Here is a 26,574-nt window from a genome sequence, read left to right on the forward strand (position 1 = left end):
GGTGAATAGTATGGCTTTTGGAGTGTTGTAGAACAGAGAGATCTGCATGGCGCACAACGTAAAGTGCACAGTTCCCTGAGAGTGGCATGATAGGTGGACAGGGTAATGAAGAAGACATTTTGCACGCTGGCTTTAATCACTCAAGGCATTGTGTATAAAGATTGGAATGTTGTGAATGCAAACAAAACATTGGTGAGGCTGCACTTAGAGTATTATGTTCAGCTTTGGTCACCTTATCAGAGGAAAAGTGTCATTAAACTGGAAATAATGCAGAAAAGATTCAGGAGAATGTTGCCAGGACTCAAGGGACTGAGTTATAGGGAACGTTTGGGCAGGGGGGGAACTTATTCCTTGGAATGTTGTAGACTGAGTGATGACCTCAAAGAGGTGTATAAAATCATGAGGTGCGTACACAGGGTGAATCCACAGTTTCTTTACGCAGGGTTGGAGAATCAAGAAATTACAGGTGAAATTGGAAAGATTAAGGCGAAATGGGAAAGATTTAATACAAACCTAAAGGGCAACCTTTTCAAGCAGAGGATGGTATTCAAATGGATAACAGAGGAAGTGGTTGAGGCATGTACATTAACTGCATTTAAAAGGCATTTGGACAGGTACTTTTAATAGGACAGATTTGGAGGGAAATGGATCAGACCTGTGCAAATGGGACTAACTTAGATGGGCATCTTGGTCAGCATGGACGAGTCAGGCCGAAGGGTCTGATTCCATGCTTTGACTATGACTCCATGAGAAGTTGTCTGAATAATTCAGTGTTTATGGAACTTAATGTTTTCATTATTATTGTATATTATTTTTATGATTTTTTTTTAAGACATGGAATATGAAATGTTTAAAACATATGGCCAATAAACAATGATTTTAGAAAAATCTGCACATTGAGGTAAATGATTCAGCTGAACCATATTGTTTACAGCATTTGTTTTTGGAACATTTAAAAATCTATTAAACAATAAAAATATGTTGTAGATAGATAAATTTACATTTTACTTGATGATGCCAATGTATTGCAAAGCTTCTGCAACTGTTCATTGACCCAGGTTTAACACACAAGAGTCTCGAATCCCTTCCCAATGGCCCATTATAAATAAAGTTGATTTTTAATTTTCACTGACAATAATCTGACAGAGCACTTTCCCACTTGTTAATTTTTTTTATTTTTAGCAAAATGAAATTCAGATGGTTGAAGCCCTCTGCCAGATTACTGATGTGTGCATGACTGCACTAATTAGGAGAATGACTTGTTCACTCTGCCTCTCATGCCTGTCCCGTTAATTGATCATTAAATCGCGGGCAATCTCAACTCTGCATTCCAGTCTACCAGCGATAAACTTTCACCTGCTTTCTTTTCAAACATCTGTATATTTCTGACTGAAAGATATCCAAAGACTTTGCTTCCACTGCCTTTTGAGGTGGGAAATTCCAAAAGGAGAACACATTTTACATCATCTGCTTTACATAGGCTACTGCTGATTTCTAAGCAATGATCACCACTTTGTATATTCATTCATATGCACCCTGTCAACAGCTTTCAGGATGGTTTATGTTTCCACAAAGTCACCTCTCACTTATCTAAACCAGTGCATACAAATCTAGCCTGATCAATCACTCATCGTGAGACAACCCATCCAGTTCAGGTATTAGTTTAATCCACAATTTCCAAATGGCTAACAACCTTCCTTAAAGAAAATAAATGGCACTCTTCAGTATTCACAATTGGTCAATATAACTGAAAAGTAAACTCCCTACTTTTGCACTCAATTCTCCTAGCCTTAGTAACATTCTGTTTTAACTACTTGCTGTATTCAAATTATTAATTATTGATTAGTAAAATTTTGTGAATCATGCATCAGGACAGTCCAGTCCATCTGTTACACATAGAACCTAAAACAGTACAGTGTAGCAGCAAGGCCTTTGGTCCTCCATGTCTGTGCCAACTATTATACCAATCTAAACGAATCCTATCTGCTGGCATGTTGTCAGTATTCCTCCATTTTCTATGTTGGTCTCAATGTCTCTTACACATTACTGACATTTCTGCTTCTAATACTCCCCCTGGCATCCTGTGTCAGGAACCTTCCACTTTCTGTGTAAAATCAACTTGCCTGGTGCATCTCTTTTAAACTTGCCCCCCCCTTCCCCCCACCCCACTTCACTTGCACCTATACCCTCCAGTATTTGACCTTTCCACCCTGGAAAAGGACTTTGACTATCTGTGCATCATAATTTTATACACCTTCATCAAATTTGATACCCTTTCATAAAACCATGCTGAATTTTCCTGATTATCTTGAATTTTTCTCCTACACTTCTATGTCTAGTAATAACATTTTCCCAAGACCAATGTTAAAGTAACTGATTCTGTAAACTTCAGCTTTCTGTCTCAGTCATACAGCATGGAAACAGGCCCTTTGGCCCAACTTGCTCATGCCAACCAAGACGCCCAACCCTTACTAGTCCTACCTGCCCATGTTTGTCCCATATCCCTCTAAACCTTTCCTATCCATAAGCCTGTCCAAATATCTTTTGAATGTTGTTATAGTATCTGCTTCAACTACCTCCTCTGGCAGTTTGTTCCATGTACCCACAGCCCTCGTGGGGAAAAAGATGCCCGTCAGGTTCCTATTAAATCTTTCCCCTCCCATCTCTCCCCGCCTTTTGGAATTAAACAGTTATATTGTCTATTTTCTCATGTCATTGGAACCTTTCCCAAATCTAGTAAGTTTTGGAAAATCATAACCAACACATCCGCTGGCTCGTTAGCAACTTATTTTAAGACTACGATGAAGTCTGTCAGGCCCTCGTGAGTTATCTGCCCACATTGCAAACAACTGGAATTTTATCAGTTTCCACATTCCTTCCAATTTTCAGTTTGTAACTATTTCTAGGACATTACTTGTATCCTCTAGAGTAAAAATAGATGGAAAATATCAATTTAATTCATTTTTTTCCATTATTATTCATGTTCTATAGAAACAGTGCTTACATTATTTAGATTTTTTTAAAAGAAAAATGCCAAGAAACTGATTGATTTTAGTGTTAAGCTAGCTTTCTCATACACTCTAGTTTTCTCTGGATCTTTCAACCATTCATGATTGTTTTTACATTCCTTTCAATCTCCCAATATGCTTCCATCTATGCACAATGTTATGCTTTTATACTTTAAGTTTGATACTACCTTTATTTTTAATTTTAACCAAATGTTGATGTTAGTTCCTCCCTTTAGAATGGATCTTTCTCACTGAAATATACTTTTCTCTGTATTCTGAAAGATATCCTTGAATATCGGTCCCTTCATCTCACCTGACTGATCTATTAATCTAATTTGCCAGTTTTCTTCAGCTCGCAATGCTTTTATGCCCTCACAGTTGTCCTTATCTAAATTTAAAATACTGCTCTTGGACTCATTCTTTTCTCTCTCAAACTGAATGTAACATTCAATCATGTCATGATCACTGCAACACAGAGGTGCTTTCATGATGAGATAAACAATTAATCTAATTGTGCAATACTAGGCGTTATATCCCACTCTCCTGACAACTCCAAAACACGCTGTTTTATTAAACATCCAGAATACATTCCATGAATCTCTCAACTGACTAGTTTTACCCAATTGATTTTTGGATCTATATGTAGCTTAAATTTTTTTTTAAATAAAAAAACTACTGATGATGGAAATCAAACTGGAAACATTTAGCAAGTCAGGCAGCATCGGAGAAAAGAGAAGCAATTCAGATTGTCAGTTACTAATTGCAGCAATTTTTTTTTTCTCAAATATCTGTGGGTATAAATTCTTTATTCTTTGTCTTAGTTTAGTTTTTGTTTTTCACATGTGCTGAGGTACAGATAAAAGCTTTTTTGTTACATGCTATCCAGTCAGCGGAATGATTATACATGATATTAATCAAGCCACAGTGTACAGATAAAGAATAAGAGAAAAACGTAGACACAAAATGCTGGAGTAACTTAGCGGGACAGGCAGCATCTCTGGAGAGAAGGAATGAGTGACTTTTCGGGTCAAGACCCTTCTTCAGACCTTCAGAATAATGTTTGATGCAAGATAAAGTCCAGTAAAGACCGATTAAAGATAGTCTGAAGGTCTCCAATTAGGTAGATGCCAGCTCAGGACTGTTCTCTAATGGTTCAGTTGCCTGGGAAGAAGCTGTCCATTTAATCTGGCGTATGAGTTTTCGCATTTCTGACCACTTGCCTGATGGGAGAATGGAGAAGAGGGAGCGACTAGGATGCGACTCATCCTTGATAATGCTGGCCTTGGAAGCGAGGCTGGTTTGCGTGATGGTCTGGGCTGCATTCGCATGGATGGAGCTGTTCCCAAACCATGCTGTGATGACCCTGATCAAATGCTTTCTACGGTGCATTTTGCTCCGCATTTCTTATCGCATGGTTACTGTTTGGGGGGCTTCATAGCACTTTCACCATTGCCTATTTTCTTTTACTATTATAATCTCTACCTAAACTGTTCCTGGTTTCCTGCATTTGGGTCACTTGATCCGCCTGCAGAAGTTGGCAGAACGTGTCTACCCAGAGTCACAGTGCGGTTTCCCAGCTGGAAGGTCAACAGTAGACATGGTCTTCTCCCTTCGCCAGCTCCAGGAGAAGTGCAGAGAACAGCGGATGCCCCTGTATATGGCTTTCATTGACCTCACCAAGGCGTTTGACTTTGTCAGCAGAGATGGCCTATTCAAGGCTCTCCCAAAGATCGGCTGCCCACCAAAACTGCAGAGCATGATAGAATCCTTCCACATCAACACAAAGGGGACAGTGCAGTTCAATGGCAGTTTCTCGGAGCCCTTCGACATCCGCAGTGGCGTCAAACAAGGCGGCGTCCTCACTCCCATTGTGCATAGATGGAAGCATATTGGGAGACTGAAAGGAATATAAAAACAATCATTAATTAGTGGAGCTTCTCCCTCGTCTTTTCCTGATATGAATGCCAAGCACCCTTCAACATTCAGATGCAATCTAAATACTCCTGCCGCTTAGTCATTAATATCTTTATATCACTGTTCGTGACTCGGTTTGTACGTTTTGTTTCAAAGGATATGTGCATTCGGGGCTTTGTCCTTTTATTATTTTTGTATCCTGAATACTGAGTTGTTCTTAGATTTCTACAATTAGCTCCCATTTTTGGCAGGTTGTCCACACCATTTCAAATTAAATCAATCAGAATTTTAGGGAGAATTAGATCTAATGTTCCTTTGTTTTTAATTATTCAAGATTTAAAATTAAGAGTCATTTGAAAGGAAAGATTTGTGATGATTATTATTAAATGAAAATAAATGTTATTTGTGATTTTGCAGCTATTATTGCCATCATTATCATATACTGTAAAGAACATTTGCAATTATTTTCCCAGCCCTCAGAGAAATTCCTCTTTTGAAACTAGAACTAATAGAAACTACATTATGTACAAATTGAACCACTGACGTGAAATAGGATCTTTATTACCAATTATTATATTTGTATTACTCACACACATGCGCATACAATATATTTCAACAAGCATTTGTTTATGCAGAAAAATGCTGAAGCATTAAGGTACATTAAAAAGTTAAGAATTTAAAGCCTTTGGCACTGGGCCCAGGAATTAATATTTTTCACGTGGACGGCTGTGGATGGACAAACAGGATGATCAATTTAGGTTGGAATACAGGTGTAAAACTTTCGATAAGTTAACTAGGATAGGGCATGGGATGTTATCGAGGAGAGCACTCGAAGAGTCAGGTCTGTGGTGATAGTCAGTGGCAGGGATGGAGCTAATTTGCAGAGGCAGATGGTGTAGGTTTGGATTGTTGAAGGAGGGTCTGATGATTATCTATTTGAATTGAGAGAGGCTGTTGCACATTGTCAGCCGGCAGAAGGATCAGGATTTGTGAGTATATCACGGGGAAACAGGTGGGCATCATGGATACTGCTGGTTCAGAGAGGGCTTCAGTCAAGGTAAGGAAGGGGTAAACTGGAGATGGGCAGGGGTTTAGTATTGGGGTAGGGTGGTGATGACTGTGGAATAATTTAATAAAGGAGAAGTGATAGTATTGAATGTCAGGCAAAGTTTTGACACAAAACATCACCTGTGCATTCCCTCCACAGATGCGGTCTGACCTGCTGAGTTCCTCCAGCATTTATGTATTTTATTTTATAAGACTATTGAATAGTTGGTCTTTAATCCAGTGGGGAAGTAGCGTTTTTTTGATGCAAGAGGTAATACCCCTCAACATGGCACATTGGCATGCTGTACAATGTTTTCAATTGTTGTCAGAAGAAATATTACTGACTGAAATGCTCCCTTTGTGAACACTCCAGCTGACAACCCTGGAAGAAAAGAATGAACAGTTTCACAGCGCCTTCAAAGATTTCGAGAAAAAGCTGGGAGAAAAACGAGTCCTTTGCAGAGAAAAGGAGGTACTTCTGGAGAATCTGAAGAAAAGGGAGAAGGAGTTGGTTGCTACTGTACAAAGGTAATAATTTATCAGGAATCAATTTTATGTCTTTATGTACATTAAGATGTCCTTGAATTGCAGAGACGTGAACACAAAACCTTTGTAGATATTCCTGTGACATACTGAGGGAGTGAGTGCTGCACTGTCAAAGGTGCCGTCCTTCACATCAGATATTAAATTGTTCTCGTTGTTTTCTGAAATGAATGTAAAAGTTTCTGTGACACTATTTTGAAGGCAGCCATTGGATTTATCCCTGCTTTCATGGCCAACACTCACTTCCACATTTGAGAGCACAAAATTAATATTGCAACACATGCATGGGAATTGATAAAAAGATAAAATGTTAAGACTTTCAATTGTTCTTTTAAAAGGAAATTATCTGAGAGATTAATACCCTGTGCAACAGGCTGAGAAGTTGTAAAGCATTAGCTTTGGTGCCGTCTACCATTAAAGTCTACACTTCAGATATCGCTGCATTACATTTTCAGCATGTTCAGCAACAAACATATTTTATAAGATCTCGAAGTTCTCACAAATTTATTAGTTATTGAAGATTACTCGGGGAAGATTGCGGCAGAGTACAGCTTTGTTTTGGAGAATAAATCATTGATAATATTGACTTCTCGGCCCAGATCTTGCAGCCCATGCAAACCATATGTTCAGCCAATCAAACAACAGTTCAGCCCAGAGTTCCATGCATGCAGACATCTGAATTTTGCACATTTAAACTCTGAAATTTGGGAGATGGCCTTGGTGGGCAATTGCCCTGCTGGGATCACAATTTGTGATGGACCCACACAGGTTTTGGGGAGCAGAATCAATTAATCTGCTTCACTCCCAGACGGCATGGGGATTCATGGCCCAGGACAATTTCCTCATTTTGCTGGGATTCTCCAGCTTATCAATTTAATTGAGATTTGGAGAATTTTAAAAAAGAGGCAAAGGGAGAATAACTTTTTAAAAATAGCATAGATTTACTTAAATGTTTTTAGTTTAATTAATTAAAATTTACAATATTTTTAAAGTTCATGATTTAAAAGCTAAAATTTAAAGACAGCTTTGCATGTTGTCAGAGATGTTTAGAAAAGCCCAATTGTTGCTCAGACTAAAAGGCTGGCATTTGGGATGCAGGTAGCCTGCAAGTTTGCTCTTTTGCCGCTGAACAAAATAAGTGCCAGGGTAGGGCTATCATAAATGGTCGAAATTTAATAATAATAATATATTCCTTTATTTATCCCACACTGGGGAAATTTGCAGTGTTACAGCAGTAAAGTGGATAGCAAGAGACATTCATTATAAATAAAAATAAAGATAAGGATAATTGTCATCATTTACTGTGTTTTTTCTTTACTGTTACTGTTGACTGGTCTGCTGGGAGTAGCGCTGGTTGTACAGTCTCACAGCAGCAGGAAGGAAGGACCTCTGATATCTCTCCTTCACACACTTGGTGTGAAGGAGTCTGTCACTGAAGGAACTACTCAGTGCAGTGACAGTGTCCTGCATGGGGTGGGAGTCGTTGTACAACAGCGATGTTACCTTTGCCATCATCTTCCTCTCTCCCACCGCCTGTACTGAGTCGAGGGGACAACCCAGGACAGAGCTGGCCTTCCTGATCAACTTGTCAAGTCTCTTCCCCTCCGCTGCTGAGATACTGCTGCTCCAGCGAGACCACTCCATAGAAAATGGCTGATGCCACCACAGTGATGTAGAAGGTCCTTAGGAGTGCCCCCTGCACTCCAAAGGACCTGAGTCTCCTCAGCAGCTAAAGTCTGCTCTGGCCCTTTTTGTACAGTGCATTGATATTTTCGGCCCAGTCAAGTTTATTGTTAAGGTAAACACCCAGGTACTTAAAAGGTACTTATTTGCGAACCTCTTCCCAAATTTCAGGGAAATTATGCCTAATTAATTTGGAGACCACCAATTTATGTGGCTATCCTTTGTTGATTTGTAGAAAATAGATAATAGATAATAGACAATAGGTGCAGGAGTAGGCCATTCGGCCCTTCAAGCCAGCACGGCCATTCACCGTGATCATGGGGAAATATTCAGTGGGTCACAAAGGAACCTTGGCGAAAGAAACAAATGTAATGTTTCAAATCAATGCCCTGCAACCAAAGAAGAATCATTACCTTTTGTCTTTCCTCCACAGAATTTGGTTGAACTGTTGAGAAAGGATTTTTAGTTTTGGTTTTTGTTTTTGTTCATTTCCGATGTGCAGCATCTGCAACATTTTCTTTTTGCTATTTTTCCAACCAGCCTACAGCAGAAAGTAGAGAAGTGCCTGGAAGACGGAGTCCGGCTGCCCATGCTGGACGTGAAGCAGCTCCAGATTGATAATGACTACCTCAGGGAAAAGTGTGAGCATGCCAGCAAGGTTAGTTTTGGTGTTCTGCCGACTCAGTGCCAATCTTGACGGAAACATTGATTCTCTGAACTACAAACAAACAAACCATTTGGTCACGTTGACCAGTTATGTTTTGGGCAAAATCCCGGTTCCTGCAAACATTGAGGAAAAATAGCCCAGTTCAAAAGGCTCCTTCTGTGTTGGGGATCTGTCTGGCCTTGATATTTCTGGGGAATGGAGTAGAGTGGTGGGGGGTGTGGGGGGGAGGGGGGGGATACCCGAGTACAGGTTTCCCAGTGATCCTGCTGCAGATAGAAATTTTAGCTCCATACACCAGATGGCTCAGGGTTGATTTATTAGCGTGTCTGGAAAGATTTGGCAAGAGGGGCAGCAGATGCAGGCCATTGCAGCAAATCAGACTGGGTGATCTTGGAGTGCCAGGTAGTTAGTTGGTGTAAGACGGGAATAGCTTCAGATAGACAGAAAGATCCAATCGAGGGTTAATTTACAGAAAGGGTTTTAGCAAGGGACAGTTCATATAGACTTTTACCCAATGACTATATCCAATGCCCTCAGCCTTAGTACCTGCAGTGAACCAAATTGGCTGAAGACTAACCTTTGTAGCGGTGAGGATATCATAAGGAATCCTTGATATATCATCTATACTACATTTCTGCTGAGCATAGTTGTGATTGTTTCAGGCTTTGACTTTGGCACTCGCATAGATGACCTGACAGCACTGAGAATGATGGATGATGTTCCGTGAATCTTTTCCACCTGCCGATGATTCACCATGATATAAAACTATACGTGGCATAGGTGTGGGATCATTCCCCTCTATCTCTCGCATGCAGTATTATTTTGTTGTTTAGCACATGTATAATTCTGTGCTGAACCTTAATCAGGGTGACAACTCATGTTTAGGTTTATCCATTCCTGGTCTTTTACCCATCTATACACATTCAATCATGGTGATCCCTTAGCATGTGAGTATTAATAGAGTGAGAGATATCTTGGGCTGTGATGTTGTTGATCGTGGTGGTATACATTTCTGATAATGCACAGCATCTCATGGAAGCCCAGTGTTAAGCTACCAGATCTGTTTTGATACTATCCCATTTAACCAGATTGTAACCTCAACAATACAATGAAGGGCATCTTCAGACTTTATTTCCATTAACACTGGGCAATGTCAGTGCCATTAACACTGGGCAATGTCAGTGCTATTAACACTGTAATTGACATGATTTTGTGAGAAATAGATTGGCAATTATTGCGACCGATTGGGTTCACTGACACCCAAGTCTATCAGGTCACTGAGTGAAGGTGCTACAAAGACATTGAAGTTTCAAGTTTCAAACACAGGGCATATGCTGAAGCCATGACGGCCTCTTTCTATTCAACATGGAGGAACACAGATTCACCAGCTGAGGGAGGATGTTGGGTGGTAATCAGGAGGAGGTTTGAGCCTGTGATGGGGTTGGCAGTGTCTGTAAGCTCTGACTATGGGAAGATCGGTGCTCACCTGGACAACTGGCTACTTCTCCCAATCTAGGCACCAGTTTCATGACGTTTGTAAGGAAGACCTGGTTGGGAGTAACTTGCCTGTGCTGATGCTGCTCCATTTAATGCAACTGAAGTGGCTTGCCATGAATAATTTCTCAGAAACTTGTGCTAATTTTTCTACATGTTCCTCCTCGATGTCTCCATCAGCAAAAAAGTATTTTCTCTTCATGAACCATCTCAATTGCTCCCAACGTCTTGATGCAGATGATACTAAGCTGGGGGGTAGTGTGAATTGTGAGGAAGATGCAATAAGGCTGCAGGGTGACTTGGACAGGTTGTGTGAGTGGGCGGATACATGGCAGATGCAGTTTAATGTAGATAAGTGTGAGGTTATTCACTTTGGAAGTAAGAATAGAAAGGCAGATTATTATCTGAATGGTGTCAAGTTAGGAGGAGGGGGAGTTCAACGAGATCTGGGTGTCCTAGTGCATCAGTCAATGAAAGGAAGCATGCAGGTACAGCAGGCAGTGAAGAAAGCCAATGGAATGTTGGCCTTCGTAACAAGAGGAGTTGAGTATAGGAGCAAAGAGGTCCTTCTACAGTTGTACCGGGCCCTGGTGAGACCGCACCTGGAGTACTGTGTGCAGTTTTGGTCTCCGAATTTGAGGAAGGATATTCTTGCTATGGAGGGCGTGCAGCGTATGTTCACTAGGTTAATTCCCGGAATGGCGGGACTGTCGTATGTTGAAAGGCTGGAGCGATTGGGCTTGTATACACTGGAATTTAGAAGGATGAGGGGGGATCTTATTGAAACATATAAGATAATTAGGGGATTGGACACATTAGAGGCAGGAAACATGTTCCCAATGTTGGGGGAGTCCAGAACAAGGGGCCACAGTTTAAGAATAAGGTGTAGGCCATTTAGAACGGAGATGAGGAAGAACTTTTTCAGTCAGAGAGTGGTGAAGGTGTGGAATTCTCTGCCTCAGAAGGCAGTGGAGGCCAGATCGTTGGATGCTTTCAAGAGAGAGCTGGATAGAGCTCTTAAGGATAGCGGAGTGAGGGGGTATGGGGAGAAGGCAGGAATGGGGTACTGATTGAGAGTGATCAGCCATGATCGCATTGAATGGCGGTGCTGGCTCGAAGGGCTGAATGGCCTACTCCTGCACCTATTGTCTATTGTCTATTGTCAAAACACCCTCAAATTTCTCATTTCCAATTGGTCCAATGCTAGCTTCAGTAATTTCTATTCACAATTTATACTTGCATTCTTGTGATCATTCAGGTGCATGCACCCCACTCTCCTTAAGGCTGATATATTCTTCCAAAGGCCCGGTGATCAGAAGCTTCTCAGAACTGCAGAGGGCAGTCTAACCATGGGTTTTTATAGATATAGCAAAATTTATAGTCCTTTCAATTTAAAGACCACTACTCTTTTTGAACTTGAGGAAGTACACTGATGTATTCTTTTTAAATCCAAGATGAATTACTTGACATGTGTTTATATTGAAATCCAATAACCATTGCCTGGTTTGTTTGTATTTATATGCTACGATTACATGTCAATCTTTCTGTCATCAGTAAATTCAGTCATGTGATTTGTTGCACCATCATCTAAACCATTTATAAGTGGAATGAAATAGTTGAGGCTCTACAGATTTTAGTGGGATCTCAATGTCACATTCTAATATTTAGAGCACGCACTCTCTGGCCCTTGCCACATAGCTAGGAAATTTGCCTTCCATATCAAGAGCTTTAACTAACAGCCTCCCAAGATGGATTTTATCAAATACCTCTAGGATCTTAAAAATTAGATCATTAGAAATTCCTCTTTCCACTCCCTCAATTATTTCCATTAATTGTGATCTAAACCCTTCAAAATCCACTTGGCTCCTCATGAGCAAGTGAAATTTGAGGTACTTTAATCAATGTATAGACTCCAATAATTTCTTGAAGATAGACGTTTGGAAAATTGCGGTCAGGGAACCAGTGTCATTTTCACCTACTTGTTTTAACATTCTGGAGCGGAGATGATCTTGTCTATGGGCTTTAGTACTTTTATTTTAAACATCACTATTTTAGTTATGTTAGTCCTCACCCCTCTTCAGCTGCTTGATTCACAAAATCCTCCGAAATTTGGTCCACGGCCCTTAAAATCTTTAAATGACAGGCTACCTTGAACAGAGTTAACTGCCTCTGTTAAACACAAAGTGAGAGCTTTTAGAATGGATTAGGTTTCACATTTTGGAATTTATTGGCCTGAAAATACTATCTTTCATCTTGAAATGCCTCTATAGTTCAAACTTTCAAGTTTGCTCACACCCATCTTCCAGTTTCAGATCCCTTTCATTCTCTGCTCGCTTACGTCTGTGCATGTCTGATTTCCTTCTCTTATTTGCTTGTCCTTCTTTCAGTCCCTTCGGTCTCACTCTTAACTGTAATTCCTATGTGCATCTATCTGTGTGCTTGTTACTCTGCCCCAATCTACCCATATGGTGTATTTCCCCAAGTTCTTCAATTCCTCCTCACCATCTTATTTGTGAATCCCTGAAGCAGGAAGAAATGTTAATGTGGAATATAATAAGATAAATTTCTCTGAAAGCAATATTTTTTTCATCTGTTTATTTTAAACATGTCTGTTCCTTTGAAATAGATATTTGAATAACAAGTCTGAGGGCTGTAGATTAGTCACTATATTCCTGATCCATGTCGGGTATTCGTTTAGACTGTTCCTGGAGTGTCTTATCTAGCGCATGCATGCTATCGAGAGGCAGTCAGACAGGGAGTATTCTGATGGAATGTACAGGCCTTGTCTTTGGTCTACAGCCTCGTGGTTAATAAAGCACATTCTGAAGTTAAACTACTTGTCGTGATTCACACAACTTCATACAAGGGCAAACAGTAAAATTTGCTCATGGTGAAAATACCAGACTTGAGGCAGTGTTGTCATGTCATAAGTGATAGGTGCATAACTGGGCTATCCGGCCCATCAAGTCTACTCTGCCTTCAAACATGGCTGATCTATCTCTCCTTCCTAGCCCCATTCTCCTGCACTCTCCCCATAACCCCTGACATCTGGACTAATCAAGATTCTATCTATCTTTGCCTTTAAAATATGGATAATCATCGCAGACAGAGTTTTTTTTGTCAACCTAGAGTCAGTACGCTGGTACAAAATTTATGTATTGGATCTATTTCCTTTGTCTGCAGGTGATTGACAATCACGAACAACAACTAGAAAAGTATAACCTAGAAAAACAGGTAATTATACAGGTTTTTATACTCTGTAATTATACTCTGTTGGAGCTATGAGTAACTGACAAAAAGGACACGAGGGGCTAAAAACCATGATTACCTCTAAACACCATTTACACCAGGTGTCACTGCAGATAAACTCTGGTCCCAATGGCCAATGGGCCAGGTCTGGTTGATCCCTTTTACGTTTTGAGGGAATGGACATCTCTTGTCCCAAGGACAGTTTTAGCACAGCTGCTCTGCATCACTCTAGACAAATGAATCGTGTGCAGGTGATGCCAAAACAAATTCAATGCCTTTCAATGTGAGCACTTACAGGTGGTTAGGACAGAAATAAACATGGAACACCCAGGAAGTTTTTGATTTATGTGATGTGTAGAGGTACCGATTAGGTTCAGCAATCAAGTTAGTGATTAAAGTACTCAGCATGGCTCAGAAAATCTTTGCACCATTGTGACAAATCTGAGACCACTGCATATCATAATCAAAATGCTTAAAAATGCCTGTGGAAGAAATTTAGTTTGTGCTGCAGTGTTATTGTGACAGATGTTCCCTAACTGCTGTGATATATTTTAAGGCTCTTGAGGAAAGGTTGACAGAAGAAAAGTTTGCCTCACAGATGTTTAGGAAAGAGCTTGGAGAGACACAAAGGAATTTGCAGCTGTTGAAGGACCTCATGGAAGATGTGAGTGAATCTATTGCCGTATGTATCTGTGTTTTTTATGGGATGGAATTTCTAAATTCGGTCAATTACAAATGCAACCATAATAAGAACACAGAAAGTTATTTCAGTTTTAAGATAAAGCTGATTCTTGAACTAAAGAGATGTGCAGTTCTTAATTTCCATGGAACAGGCCATCCTGAGAAATGCCAGGTGTTTAATTGGTTAACCGCATGGTTTTTGTTAGAACTGTTTTACTGAAGCATCAAATCTAGAAGATACATTTTTGATTAATTTTTCTGTTTAAGTTTTTAAACTGGACTTCCAGGGAAGCAAACTCCTTGAAGATACAGTGTAATAATGTATTCCACATTATTCAATGATATCAGACCAAAACAAGAATAGTTTAACACACAAAGTGCTGAATAAGGGGGGTCTCGACCTGAAACTGAAGAAGGGTCTCGACCCGAAACGTCACGCATTCCTTCTCTCCTGAGATGCAGCCTAACCCGCTGAGTCACTCCAGCATTTTGTGCCTATCTTCGGTTTAAACCAGCATCATGTTCCTTCCTACACGTCATCTATCTATGTTCTCCGGAGATGCTGCCTGACCCATTGATTTACTACAGCAATGTGTCTTTTTTTGTAAACCAGCATCTGCAATTTCTATAGTTTAGTTTTAAACTTGATTTGTCAACAGTAAGTACATTAATAGCACACAGTTCTAGAATATTAGTATCATAGCTTGACACCGCTGATAGGAACCCAATTCTTCCAAGATCCCCTGTACCAGTTCTATTCCCTTAATTTCTCTCATTCTTTTCAAATACGGATGAATCATTTTCCTTTCAAATCTTTATCTTTTCAGTCAGTCCATTCCAGTTTACAACAACTGGCTGTGTAAAAACAAAGATCTAATCTATTGTAACTGAATTAAATTGATGTACTGAGGGTGATAATCTTCCTGCCATTGGAAGCAGTTTGTTATTCATTTGATACATTTTGATATTATCTCACATTTACAAAACCTTAATCTCGGACCAAACACAATATTGTTACACATTCAATAGAGGATCAGCATTATGTTGCAATGTAAAGGATGGGGATAGGAGGAAGTACAAGTCATGGCAATGTATGGCAAGTAGTGTCAAGTGACAGATGTGCTGGAGCAGACTTCGGAAGAAAGCCTCAAGTAATTGGAAAAACTGCTAGAGTAACTCTGGAGAACATGGACAGGTAGGTCGGGAACCTTCTTCACAAACGGGGGGGGGGGGGGGAGGGTGCGGGGGAAGAGAAGTCGGGGCAGGACAAAGCCTGGCAATTGATAAATGATAATTTATCAATGATAAATTGATAATTGACATTCAGGTGAGGTTTTAATAGGTAGATGGTTGGACAAAGGCCAGAGATGAAGAATGACAAAAAAAAGTGTATGATAAGGATAGAACGTATGTGAATTATGAAACCAGAGGAAGGAACATGGGTGGAAGGGATAGGAAATTAATCATGTACATCAGAGTACAAGAGAATAAAGTATAGATCTTCACCTTTCCTCATTAAACAATCTGAGTTCTATACCCAGAAGATAGACACAAAATGCTGGAGTAACTCAGACTGAAGAAGGGTCCCAACCCAAATTGTCACCCATTCCTTCACTCCAGAGATGCTGCCTGGCCCGCTGAGTTACTCCTGCATTTTGTGCCTATCTTCAGTATAAACCAGCATCTGCAGTTCCCTCCGACACATTCTATATCCAGGAGCGTGGACCTCCATACCTCAACTCCAGGCATCATCCTTCACTCTTCTAAGCTGCAGAAAGGTTAATGAGACGGATTGCATTTCTCTGCTGTGCACACACAAATCTGGAAAACACCCTTATCCAGATGCAGGCACAACAACCATGGAGCCAGACTTATTCAGCCGAGGAGCCAATTTCACTTTGCACCTGGCCTCAGCTTTACACTGCAAACAGCTTGTCCAACCCACTGAAATTAATTGAAGTACCGAGAATCCATGGGCGGCACAGTGGCGCACCGGTAGAATTGTTGCCTCACAGCGCTGGTGACCCGGGTACGATCCAGGTTATGGGTGCTTGTCTGTACCAAGTTTGTGCGTTATCCCCATGACCTCCGTGGATTTTCTCCGAGATCTTCGGTTTCCTCCCAAACTCCAAAGAAGTGCAGGTATGTAGGTAAATTGGGTTGGTGTATGTAAAAAATGTCCCTGGTGTGTGTAGGACAGTGTTAATGTGCGGGGATCGCTGGCCGGCGTGGACCCGGTGGGCCGAAGAGCCTGTTTCCGTGCTGTATCTCTAAACTAACGTAAACTACGGAGAATCACTTAAGTGTTTACAATTAATTTATATAACTTAAAGTAAATTTGCTTAATTATTTCAGTAAATTAATTGAATTTATTTAAAAGTATTTTCTAAAGTTCCTGAACAACTATTACCAAGCACTATTACAAAGGGTCCAGTGAAATCCAGCCCAATGTTACGGCTACTTGAAAGGGAGGCTGACAAATGCAGTGTGGAAAATGTTGGCAATGCCATCTGCAGGCAAGGCAATGCTTTCCAACTCTTAATATGCTCAGACCCTTGCACAGCCGAAATGTGATCATTTCTGAGACCACATTTAGGTATCCACTGGACTGAGGTGGACCCGTTGGGTCCAAATCTCTCCTGCGGGCCTCTCCTGGGGCAACCCTCCCCCAACTGACGATCCTGCGGGCCTGGCAACCCTCTCCAACTGACGAAGCCCGTTGCCGGGTGGGAGTGTCCCCCGGGGGCCGTGGGCGGGCGAGGGGGGGGTCAGGGAAGGGGAGAGGGGGCCACTCACCTCAGGCCCGTGCCGCCAGTGCAAGCCATGGACCCAAAGCCTCTCCTGCAGCATGGCGGCGATCGTCGGCGACGGCCATCGTGTTGGACCCTCTGCCGCCGTGTTGCACCATGTGAGGGTCAGGCGCTGGGCACGCTGGGATGGGCGCCAGTCCTCCCAGCGGGGGTGGGTGGGGGGAGCACTTCTATTAAAGTTAGCGGCAGCTCATGGGCTCAGCAGCCCCCTCACCTGGCCCCAAACTTCACCCTCATTAGTCCAGCACCCTCTCCTCCCCCCACTCACCCCTCCCCCTCCACTCACCCATTCCATCCACCCTCATCCCCCCTTATCACCCCTCCTCCCCTCTCGCCCACTCGATCCCCCTGAACCCACCCTCTTCCCCTCCCCCCACTCACGCACTCGATCCCCCCTCCTCCCCTTACCCCCTCACCCACTCCATCCACCCTAAACCCCCCAAACCTCTCCTGCATTGGTCTAGTGTACGCCCCTCCCCTCCTCCCCCCACTCACTCCATCCCCCCTCAACCCCCTTATCTCCCCCTCCTCCCCTCCTCACCCATTCCATCCAGCTGAACCCCCCTCCTCCCCAGGAGGAGGCTCTTGACTTCACCCCACAGTGTCTGTGTCGAAAGTGGTGCCAAGGTAAACTGTTTGCACATGATCCATATCGTTCAAATCTCTGCATATCCATGTGCCTATCTAAAAGCCTCTTAAATGCCACTAACACAACTGCCTCCATTACCATCCCTGGCACCATGTTCCAAGCACCCACAACCCTCTGAGTAAACAATTTGCACCCCTCAGTCTGAAGGGTCTCGACCCGAAAAGTCACCTATTTCTTCTCTCCAGAGATGCTGCCTGTCTCGCTGAGTTACTCCAGCATTTTGTGTCTACCTTCAGTATAAACTAGCATATGCAGTTCCTTCCTACGCATGTCTTTTAAACATAGACATTTTCACTCCGGGGAAATAAGGTTCTAACTGTCTACCCTATCTATGCCTCTCCTAATGTTATATTCTTCAATCAGGACCCCCCCCTCAATCTCCGCCACTTCAGAGAAAATAATTCAAGCCTGTCTCAAATGCAATGGACTGAAATTCCAATTCCTTAAAAGGAGTGATAAACCACAGAATGCAGATATAAATTTAATGCACAAATATTTTTCAATTACAAGAGATGGGGGGCTTAAAAGATGAGACAATTAATATCAGGACAATGATATGTATTCTGAAAGGTAATTACTATTAATATATTCCTGATATGGTTCAGCTGTAAATAGATAATAGCAGTCTTTATTGTGAAAGAATATTAGATGCTGAAAAAATACTCATTGGAAACAGAGCAGTGAACCAGTGGCTCTTTTATAATCCTATCATCTCAATGATTGGAAACATAAATTTACTTATTCTGCTGTTTTCCTTTTTGGAGTAATGCTACAAAAAACATTTGATTGAGACGGCATAGAGCTGTGAATGAGATTCACAACTCAGTCAAACAGGAACAAAGGGGCTGGGGATTGTCTTATCATCCATAAAGTACTTTACATTGGTGTTCACCAAGTAGAAGGAAGTGGAGGATAGTGAGATCGGTGTGGGGTATGCAAATAATTGAGGGCATGTTGAGATTAAGGAGTTGGTGTGGGTCAATTGAATAACTTCGAAGGTGGATACGGTGCAGGCCTTGATGTGATCTACCCAGGTTATTCAGAAAGGCAAGAGAATGCTGGGCCTTGATGAAGATTTTTGTGTCTTCTCTAGTCACAGGTGATGTCCCAGAGGACTTGAAAATAGTCAATGTTGTTCCTTTGTTGAAGAAGGGCTATAAGAATGATCCAGAAACTTATAGGTCAGTGAGCCTTACATCAGTGGTAGGGAAGCTATTGGAGATGATTTTTAGGGATAGGATTTACTTGCATTATGACCAGCCATGGTTGAGCTCTAGTACTGTACCCCATGACAGAGGTTGCCGCAGTTCAAAGATTAGGGTGATATTTCAATGCTGCTTGGAAGGAAACTACCACCTTTTTGAATGAAACACAAAAACAAGACTTGGCCTGCCTGCCCTCTTGGATGGGTGTGGAATGCTTCCTTCAATGCACCTCTGGTTATTAATATTAATGTTAGAAGTGAACTAAAATATTTACCGAGGTGTCATTTATATGATTTGCAAATTAAATCTTTTTTCTTGCCTTTAAAGTTTTCGACAAGGAACCAAAGAGTAACAGAAGCAAACTCTATTGTGGAGGAACGATCACCAGAATCTGAGAAGCCCAGGCACCTCTCAGTTGAAGAGACGACAGCCATCCAAAACCTGCTGAAGGAAATGTCCGTTTGTCTGCATGATCTGCGTGCACTGTGTAATATTCTCACTGAGCGAGCACAGGGCAAGGAGCCAAACCTCTCGTTGTTACTTGGGATACAATGCAAGTATTCTTTAAACATATTATTTTCTTTCTATGCCTTTGCAGATAAGGAGAGTTTAGTTTAGTGGTACTGCACGGAAACAGGCTCTTCGGCCTAACAAGTCCGCGCCAACCAGCGATCCCCGCACATTATCACTACCCTACACACACCAGGGACCATTTCATATTTATATCAAGCCAATTAACCTACAAACCTGTAAGTCTTTGGAGTGTGGGAGGAAACCAAAGATCTCAGAGAAAACCCACACAGTTCACGGGGAGAACGTACAAACGCCATACAGACAAGCACCCATAGTCAGGATTGAACCCTGGTCTCTGGCATTGAAAGGCAGAACTCTATGGCTATGCCACCATGCCGAGAAGTTAATTGGAGGGGGATATGTTTGCGTAATTGATGCAGTATATTGTTGGATAATAATTTTTAGTTATTAACCACCATTGAAACACCTAATATTAGAGGCAGATTAGTTGCATGGAGAGCATGGATGTTAAATTGGCCTGCCACAGGCAACACACAGCCTTAGTGAATGGTGGTGTAGTTAGATGGAGGAATTTGGATAATGGCAATCCTTAGGAATAGGTATGAAGACCTTTCCTTAAAATCTACTTCAGTGACTTAGGTGGGTGCTAGCCACAATTTCTAAATATGTGGATGAAGCAAAATTTGGTAGTTTTGGATTGCGTTAATACATTGCAGCATGATATTGGATAGGCGCAATAAATTAATATGGAGAAATATGAGATTAAGCATTTTGACAGGAAAAATGAGAGGCATTGTAGAATAAAAAGTACAAAGGCAGTATGTGTGCACAATTCATTGAAAGTAAGTTCAAGGCAGATATTAATAATTAATTGAATGTTTAGGGAACTCAAAGAAAAGTGGGCATGTAGCAGGAAAGAGATGCTTAAGTTAAAGATCATCATAAGGGCACTGGTACTGGGGGCTAAATGCACCACTCCTGCTCTCATTCATGTTATCTCAAAATATAGCCTATCAAACACTCACAATTTAAAACATTTAAAACACCTCGCACGTTTGTTTTTGCTTTTAAATAACCCTACAATTATGGTATAATCACATTTCCCACCCTGTTTATCAGGTATGTCCTATATCCTTTCATACCAAGAGGAACAGAACTGACAATTCAACAAGAGTAGTCAACTAGAATTCAATATTAACACAAAAAAAAATTGCCTTATACTTTTCACTCTAGAAATTAATCTCATTATGTTTTCTCCCTATGGGTCAGTTTTATAAAATATAGAATGTTTTCTACAGAGTATGTACCCTTCCTATCTATCTGAACAAAATGCACCAACTTACACTTACCCTTAATGAAATTAATTTGCCAGTTACATGACCATTCTAAATTAGAAGCAGCAAAAAAACAAAATCTTGTCCACTAAGTAAGAATCTTCACAGTCAGGTCATGAAAATCTTTGACAGAGTGGATACAGAGATAATGCTTTCACTTCCAGGGATAAGCAGAAGTGGAGACTATTGTAAAATATTCATTAAGGAATACAACAGGGAAGTCAGAAGAATCTTCTTTATGTAGAGTCCGTGAGAACATTGAACTTGGTATAACAGTGGATGCTTGCAGCAAAGAATGTAGATACATTTAGAAACATAGCAAATAGGTGCAGGAGGAGGCCATTCGGCCCTTCGAGCCAGCACCGCCATTCATTGTGATCATGGCTGATCATCCCCAATCAATAATCCATGCCTGCCTTCTCCCCATATCCCTTGATTCCACTAGCCCCTAGAGCTCTATCAAACTCAAGGTTAATCTAATTTAAGGCAAGGATAGACAAACAGGAGGGAGAATTGAACCAAGAAATTGACCCAAAGAAAGAATGAATGAGTCAGTGCAATAAACATCAGCATGGATTAGTTGGATTAAATGTTCAATCTGCTTCCAATCTGCTAAACAGTGTTTTCTAGATCAAAGCAGAAATTTCATTTTCTTTCTTTACCTATAGCTCCATTGCCAACTTACTGAGTCTGTATTCTTTGGAGATTTATCTTCCTAGCAAAAGGAGTTTCAGATTATATCTACTAATATATGCAATAATGATTGTCAGTTTGTCCTAACTAGCTAAGTTTTAATTGTACATGCCAACGTTAATCAAAAAACATACTGGGTAATACAAAATTGTCCTTTCTAAACGGTTTCAGCTCTTCTACAATCCTTGTGCATCCCAAACACTATAGAAGCTGAAGCAACTGAGCATTGTCATGAAAAGCATCAATAAAAACAATTACATAGATGTCAATTTGAACATATTAGATTTTACAAATAAAATATTAAAATCCATTCAACTTCATCATCTTTCAGCAAATGAATAGGAGTCTATATTGGGTGGCAACACCTCTTACACTGAACACATACAAAAAACAACTTTGTGACAAGTTTTTGCAGTAACTAATGTTTCCTATGCTTTTTTTTTAAAAACAGCTTTACAATGTTCAGATGATGAAGTTGAGAATTACCACAGTGACGAATTTCTTTCAAAGAAGCTAACTGATGTCTATCAATTAAGGAAAAATATTGATGAATTAAGGACCATAATATCTGACCGATATGCTCAGGATATGGGCGACAACTGTATTACTCAGTGACAATGTGATTATCTTGCAGCACTCTGCTACAGGTCTTGAGCACTTCCATTAAAGAGCCATGAAGCAACATTGCAACTACTTTTCTGAAAGAATGAGCCGAGAAGGCAGCTTTGTTGAAAGTTGTGCTAATATATATATGAAAATTTACTCTCAGTTTTTACCCCCACACCCTAATTTAAAACTACTGAAGGTAAAAAAAAAACAACAATTTAAATTAAAGCTATGTTATTTGATTAAGAAAATACTGTATTTGAACCTAGTGATACAACTCAATATGTTTACGCCAGTTGTTAACATTGTTAGAATTGATGAGTTTTTCTCAAGACTCAAGTTTGAACTTAAGGGCATAAAATGGCAAGCAGGCGCAGAACACAACTGATCAGGAAGCTGTGATTTAATCTCCATTTGTACTGATTTAACAAGGTGAAATTTAAAGCTTTACAATTTATTAAGATAGCGAGAACTGAATAGAGCTTGCGTGCAACTATTAGACTTGGTTATGATGTTCCATTTTGCCTCATTTTGGGTGATTAGTTGTTAATGTTGAATGTCTACCTTGCACATTGAAGATGACCTAATTTGCAAGGTACCAGGGATATGCAGATGCTTTCATACTATCATGTGAAATGAGACATATCTTTCTTGAGAGGCAGACTGAAACACTGGCAAACTTGTTTTGCCTAGAATGTGAAAGATGTCTATTTGAATGATTCTTATTTTGTACAGTTAATGTGAACAGCCTGTTCGTTGCTAAAAATGTTATCTCCCAAACCACAGCTAAAGCTAAGTTTTACCGAATAATGTGCAAGCTTAATTGGATCTCCAAGCTCTGCTTACTTTTACTAGCAAGAACATTAGCCTTGGAAGACCACTCACTTTTTCCATAAATCCCTCACTGTCAGAACTAAATAACAGGCAGATGTGTGATGTGAACTGAAGTCTGACCACTGGCATGGTCAAACCTCTCCAGGGAAAGCTAGATTGAGAAGGAAAATATATCTAAAGAAAACAAACAATTCACAATTGATTGTGATCTATGTGGCTGGCTCAATAGACAATAGACAATAGGTGCAGGAGTAGGCCATTCAGCCCTTCGAGCCAGCACCGCCATTCAATGTGATCATGGCTGATCATTCTCAATCAGTACCCCGTTCCTGCTTTCTCCCCATACCCCCTGACTCCACTATCCTTAAGAGCTCTATCTAGCTCTCTCTTGAATGTATTCAGAGAATTGGCCTCCACTGCCCTCTGAGGCAGAGAATTCCACAGATTCACAACTCTCTGACTAAAAAAGTTTTTCCTCATCTCTGTTCTAAATGGCTCTTTGGTATTCTATCTGTGAGTGTTACAAATAATAATTGACTGAAAAATTATTTTCTGGCAGTACTGAAGATTAATCTGTACTTAAAGATTTTAAACATAAAAATTGACACAATGGCTTATTTGCGATTGCATCTAACGCAATCAATGAAATATGCATCAGGCTAAAAGAAAACTCCATAGAATCCTATAGCCAAATGCCCAAACTAGAACAGTTAGAGTCCCAGTGAGAAAAATCAAAGTTTAACAATTTTAGAAAAGGAAAATAAACTCAAGAATATAGATCCACATTTGAAGTCAGATAGGAATTTAATTCTAACTCAGCTATATTAAATTTGGCAGCAAAACCCAATTAATTTTGATACAGAGACAGCCCTTATTGTAGAAATAAGCTTGGGTAGGTAAGTATATTGATCCAAAATTCCAAACCACAACAGTACATTACAAAATGAGCACTTGAACAATTGCTTTACAATTTCATTAAATGCAAAAAGCAGAATATATTTGCAAATTTTCAATATTTTAACTTGGACCACATAATGAGGGTGGAGCATTTGTTATCTATGCTTACTGGTAACAACTACTTGAAAGCTTCCCAGGGAAACATATCTAATTTTCTCATCTTTTATGGGAAGGTTCAACAAAGTTCTCCTCACAGCATCATTCATGAGACAGGAGATCAGCATATTGGAAAATAAATTGTGGTGCAGTTTTTTTTCAGCACATCAGCATTCTGCAGCAGAGAGTACCATTGTAAATAGAAATTGATTATGCCTATGGCTACAAGTAAATAATTAAATTTTTCATCCCAAATCACCACTGCAAAGTTTCTTCCATTTAGTATTGGATTTTAAGATTGTTTTCTTTTTATACCAATAGTCGTGCATGAAAACCATTCTAGATTGAGATGACATGTGCTGTAAAGTAAGCTGAGTGATGGAAATAAATGTAATTGTTTTTTTTTTTTAAATACCAAAAGTTTTCTAGAATACATGTCTATGTAAAGCTCTGAGTATTTCAAGTTTATAGTGTTGATCATATTTGATAGGAAACTATTGACATTTTCTACTTTGCAATTATTTGCCACTCTAAAAGTGTGCAAAATAACTGAAAATTTTGTTCCTATATAACGGTATTTGTGATACCTGCCGCTCATTCTCCCCTCTCCACACATAGTACACACTGGCACAATTAAAAACTGTGGTAGAAAATGCACATATTTTTAGGGGAAGAATTTTTTTTTGTGTCTCCTGTTGACCTAGGGGTTGATTCCTTCTGGTCTTTATTTGCAATTCATTTCTCACAGTGATGTATTTCCTCATCAGGGACATCAGGTCTCGATTCCATCTTACTTAACATCTATGGATGTAGTCATTCTGATCATCCTTCCCCTAATTTACACCATATACCTGCATTTCTCCCACCATTACTATGCCACTTGACGTGGCTACAATTCCAAAATAATTCACAATTTTCTTCATTTCTCCTCACCATTATTTAATTGCATTCTGTCAAATAACACAGGATTATTGGATTATAATATGATAAAGCTGTCTTTGATAAACAGGTTTCTCATTTCTTAATAAAAAGTAGTGAAGAAATCTGAATATATAATTTTCAAGATACCAAATTTAACACTCCAGCAGAAGTACTACTTGTCCTACTGCTCCTTTCCTGAAAATATCATGCAATTGGTTTTCCTAACTGTACATTTAAAAAAGGGAAGAGCTGACATAACTAATGCATCCCAGAACAAAATACCACACCTTTCAAAAGACAACCATTGGTTAAGTCCCTGCAGTTACCTTATACAGTATTTTCCCTGTGTCCTCACCAATCTTGAAACGCAATGATTCACACTGGATACCAGCAGTAATATTGTGCTGAATGCACATTGCCTCACCTTGAGAAATCCCTAACTCCACAACCTAAACCCGTCTCTACATTTATAATCCCTGCAAGAGCCACTTAGGGTGATAAAAATCCGACAGTGATTTCTTTCTTCCTGGTCCAGGTATGTCAGAGGCAAAAATCAGGGATTCTATGCTGTATGTTAATTACAGCCCAAGTTAGGGATAAAACCACAAACATTCTTTATACACATGGGCAATAAATACCACACCAAACTGTCCATTAACTCACAAGAGTTATAGGATTACCTGGTATGCTACAGTAGTTGTTAGCTCATGTTAATCATTTGGGGATTTTGGGACATGGCAATTCATTGATTTTTTAAATTATCAAAATGGCCTGTGTGCCACCAATTAGCTGGTGTTAAAAAGAGTCAAGTCAAGAGTTCTTAATTGTCATATGTATAGAAATCAGAACAATTAAATTCTTACACTGTTTTCAGTATCTGGCACCCCACTTAACTTTCCCCAGAACTTGTCCAAGTTTATCTATGTTGACAGATGGATTGGGGGGAGGGGGGGGGGGGGGGGTGTTTGCAAAGACATTCAACAGCGTTAGGAGTAGGTTGGTACATTCTGAAATATAGCCAACTTCACCACTCACCTGTTCCCATTGTACATTTATACACAACACAGCCTTTTCAATTTGGATTTCCTTCGCTATGTCCCTTCCCCCTTCCCCATGCCCACTCCCTTTGAGTTGAGCAGCCCACACTCATCCATCACCACTAGTTCTTTTGCCTCGAGTTTCATCACCAAAACCTGACGTCTATTAGTTCCACAACTTGCTAGCCACCTGTCCACCACTATCGGCCCATAAGCAATCAATAGATGGATGCACCAAGTGTTCATAATCAACAGATCAGGAGCTAGTGTATTCTGTGTAATTGACTGGTTACACTTTTAAAACTTAAAATCTAATTCTAACTATGCAACTCATAACTTAGGAGCAGTGGTGATTGACTGAAAGGTTTTATGATTTTCCACTTGCTTTTCATTTATAAGGGAAAAACTTCAGTCATCGGGCTTTATACAAAGGCATGCTAGCTAGCACTTTGAAAAAATGATATATTTTGCTGTTTCTACTGTTTTGAAAAACAAATTTACAGCTGGGTATTTTAATGCCAAAGTTCTATTTATATTATATTTTGTAAATATTATAACAGCTATTTTTTCACTTTGTTTTATATGTACAGAAATGCAATAAAGTTTTTATAT

The 26,574-nt window shown here is 40.1% G+C and overlaps 1 protein-coding gene across 1 annotated transcript in view; it reads left to right on the forward strand.

Annotated features, from left to right (window-relative positions):
• LOC144591150 (centrosomal protein of 85 kDa-like) overlaps positions 1 to 25,850 on the forward strand; it is a 37,812-nt gene extending 11,962 nt beyond the window's left edge. Inside the window, exons 5-10 of the mRNA XM_078395443.1 lie at positions 6,343 to 6,497; positions 8,736 to 8,853; positions 13,540 to 13,590; positions 14,162 to 14,269; positions 19,278 to 19,503; positions 21,963 to 25,850. Coding sequence (XP_078251569.1) covers positions 6,343 to 6,497; positions 8,736 to 8,853; positions 13,540 to 13,590; positions 14,162 to 14,269; positions 19,278 to 19,503; positions 21,963 to 22,126 — 822 coding nt within the window. The 3' untranslated portion in view covers positions 22,127 to 25,850. The remainder of the gene's footprint in view (positions 1 to 6,342; positions 6,498 to 8,735; positions 8,854 to 13,539; positions 13,591 to 14,161; positions 14,270 to 19,277; positions 19,504 to 21,962) is intronic.
• The last annotated feature ends 724 nt before the right edge of the window (positions 25,851 to 26,574 follow it).

This window comes from Rhinoraja longicauda, unplaced genomic scaffold, assembly GCF_053455715.1.
Source record: "Rhinoraja longicauda isolate Sanriku21f unplaced genomic scaffold, sRhiLon1.1 Scf000613, whole genome shotgun sequence".
NCBI classification, from domain to species: domain Eukaryota; kingdom Metazoa; phylum Chordata; class Chondrichthyes; order Rajiformes; family Arhynchobatidae; genus Rhinoraja; species Rhinoraja longicauda.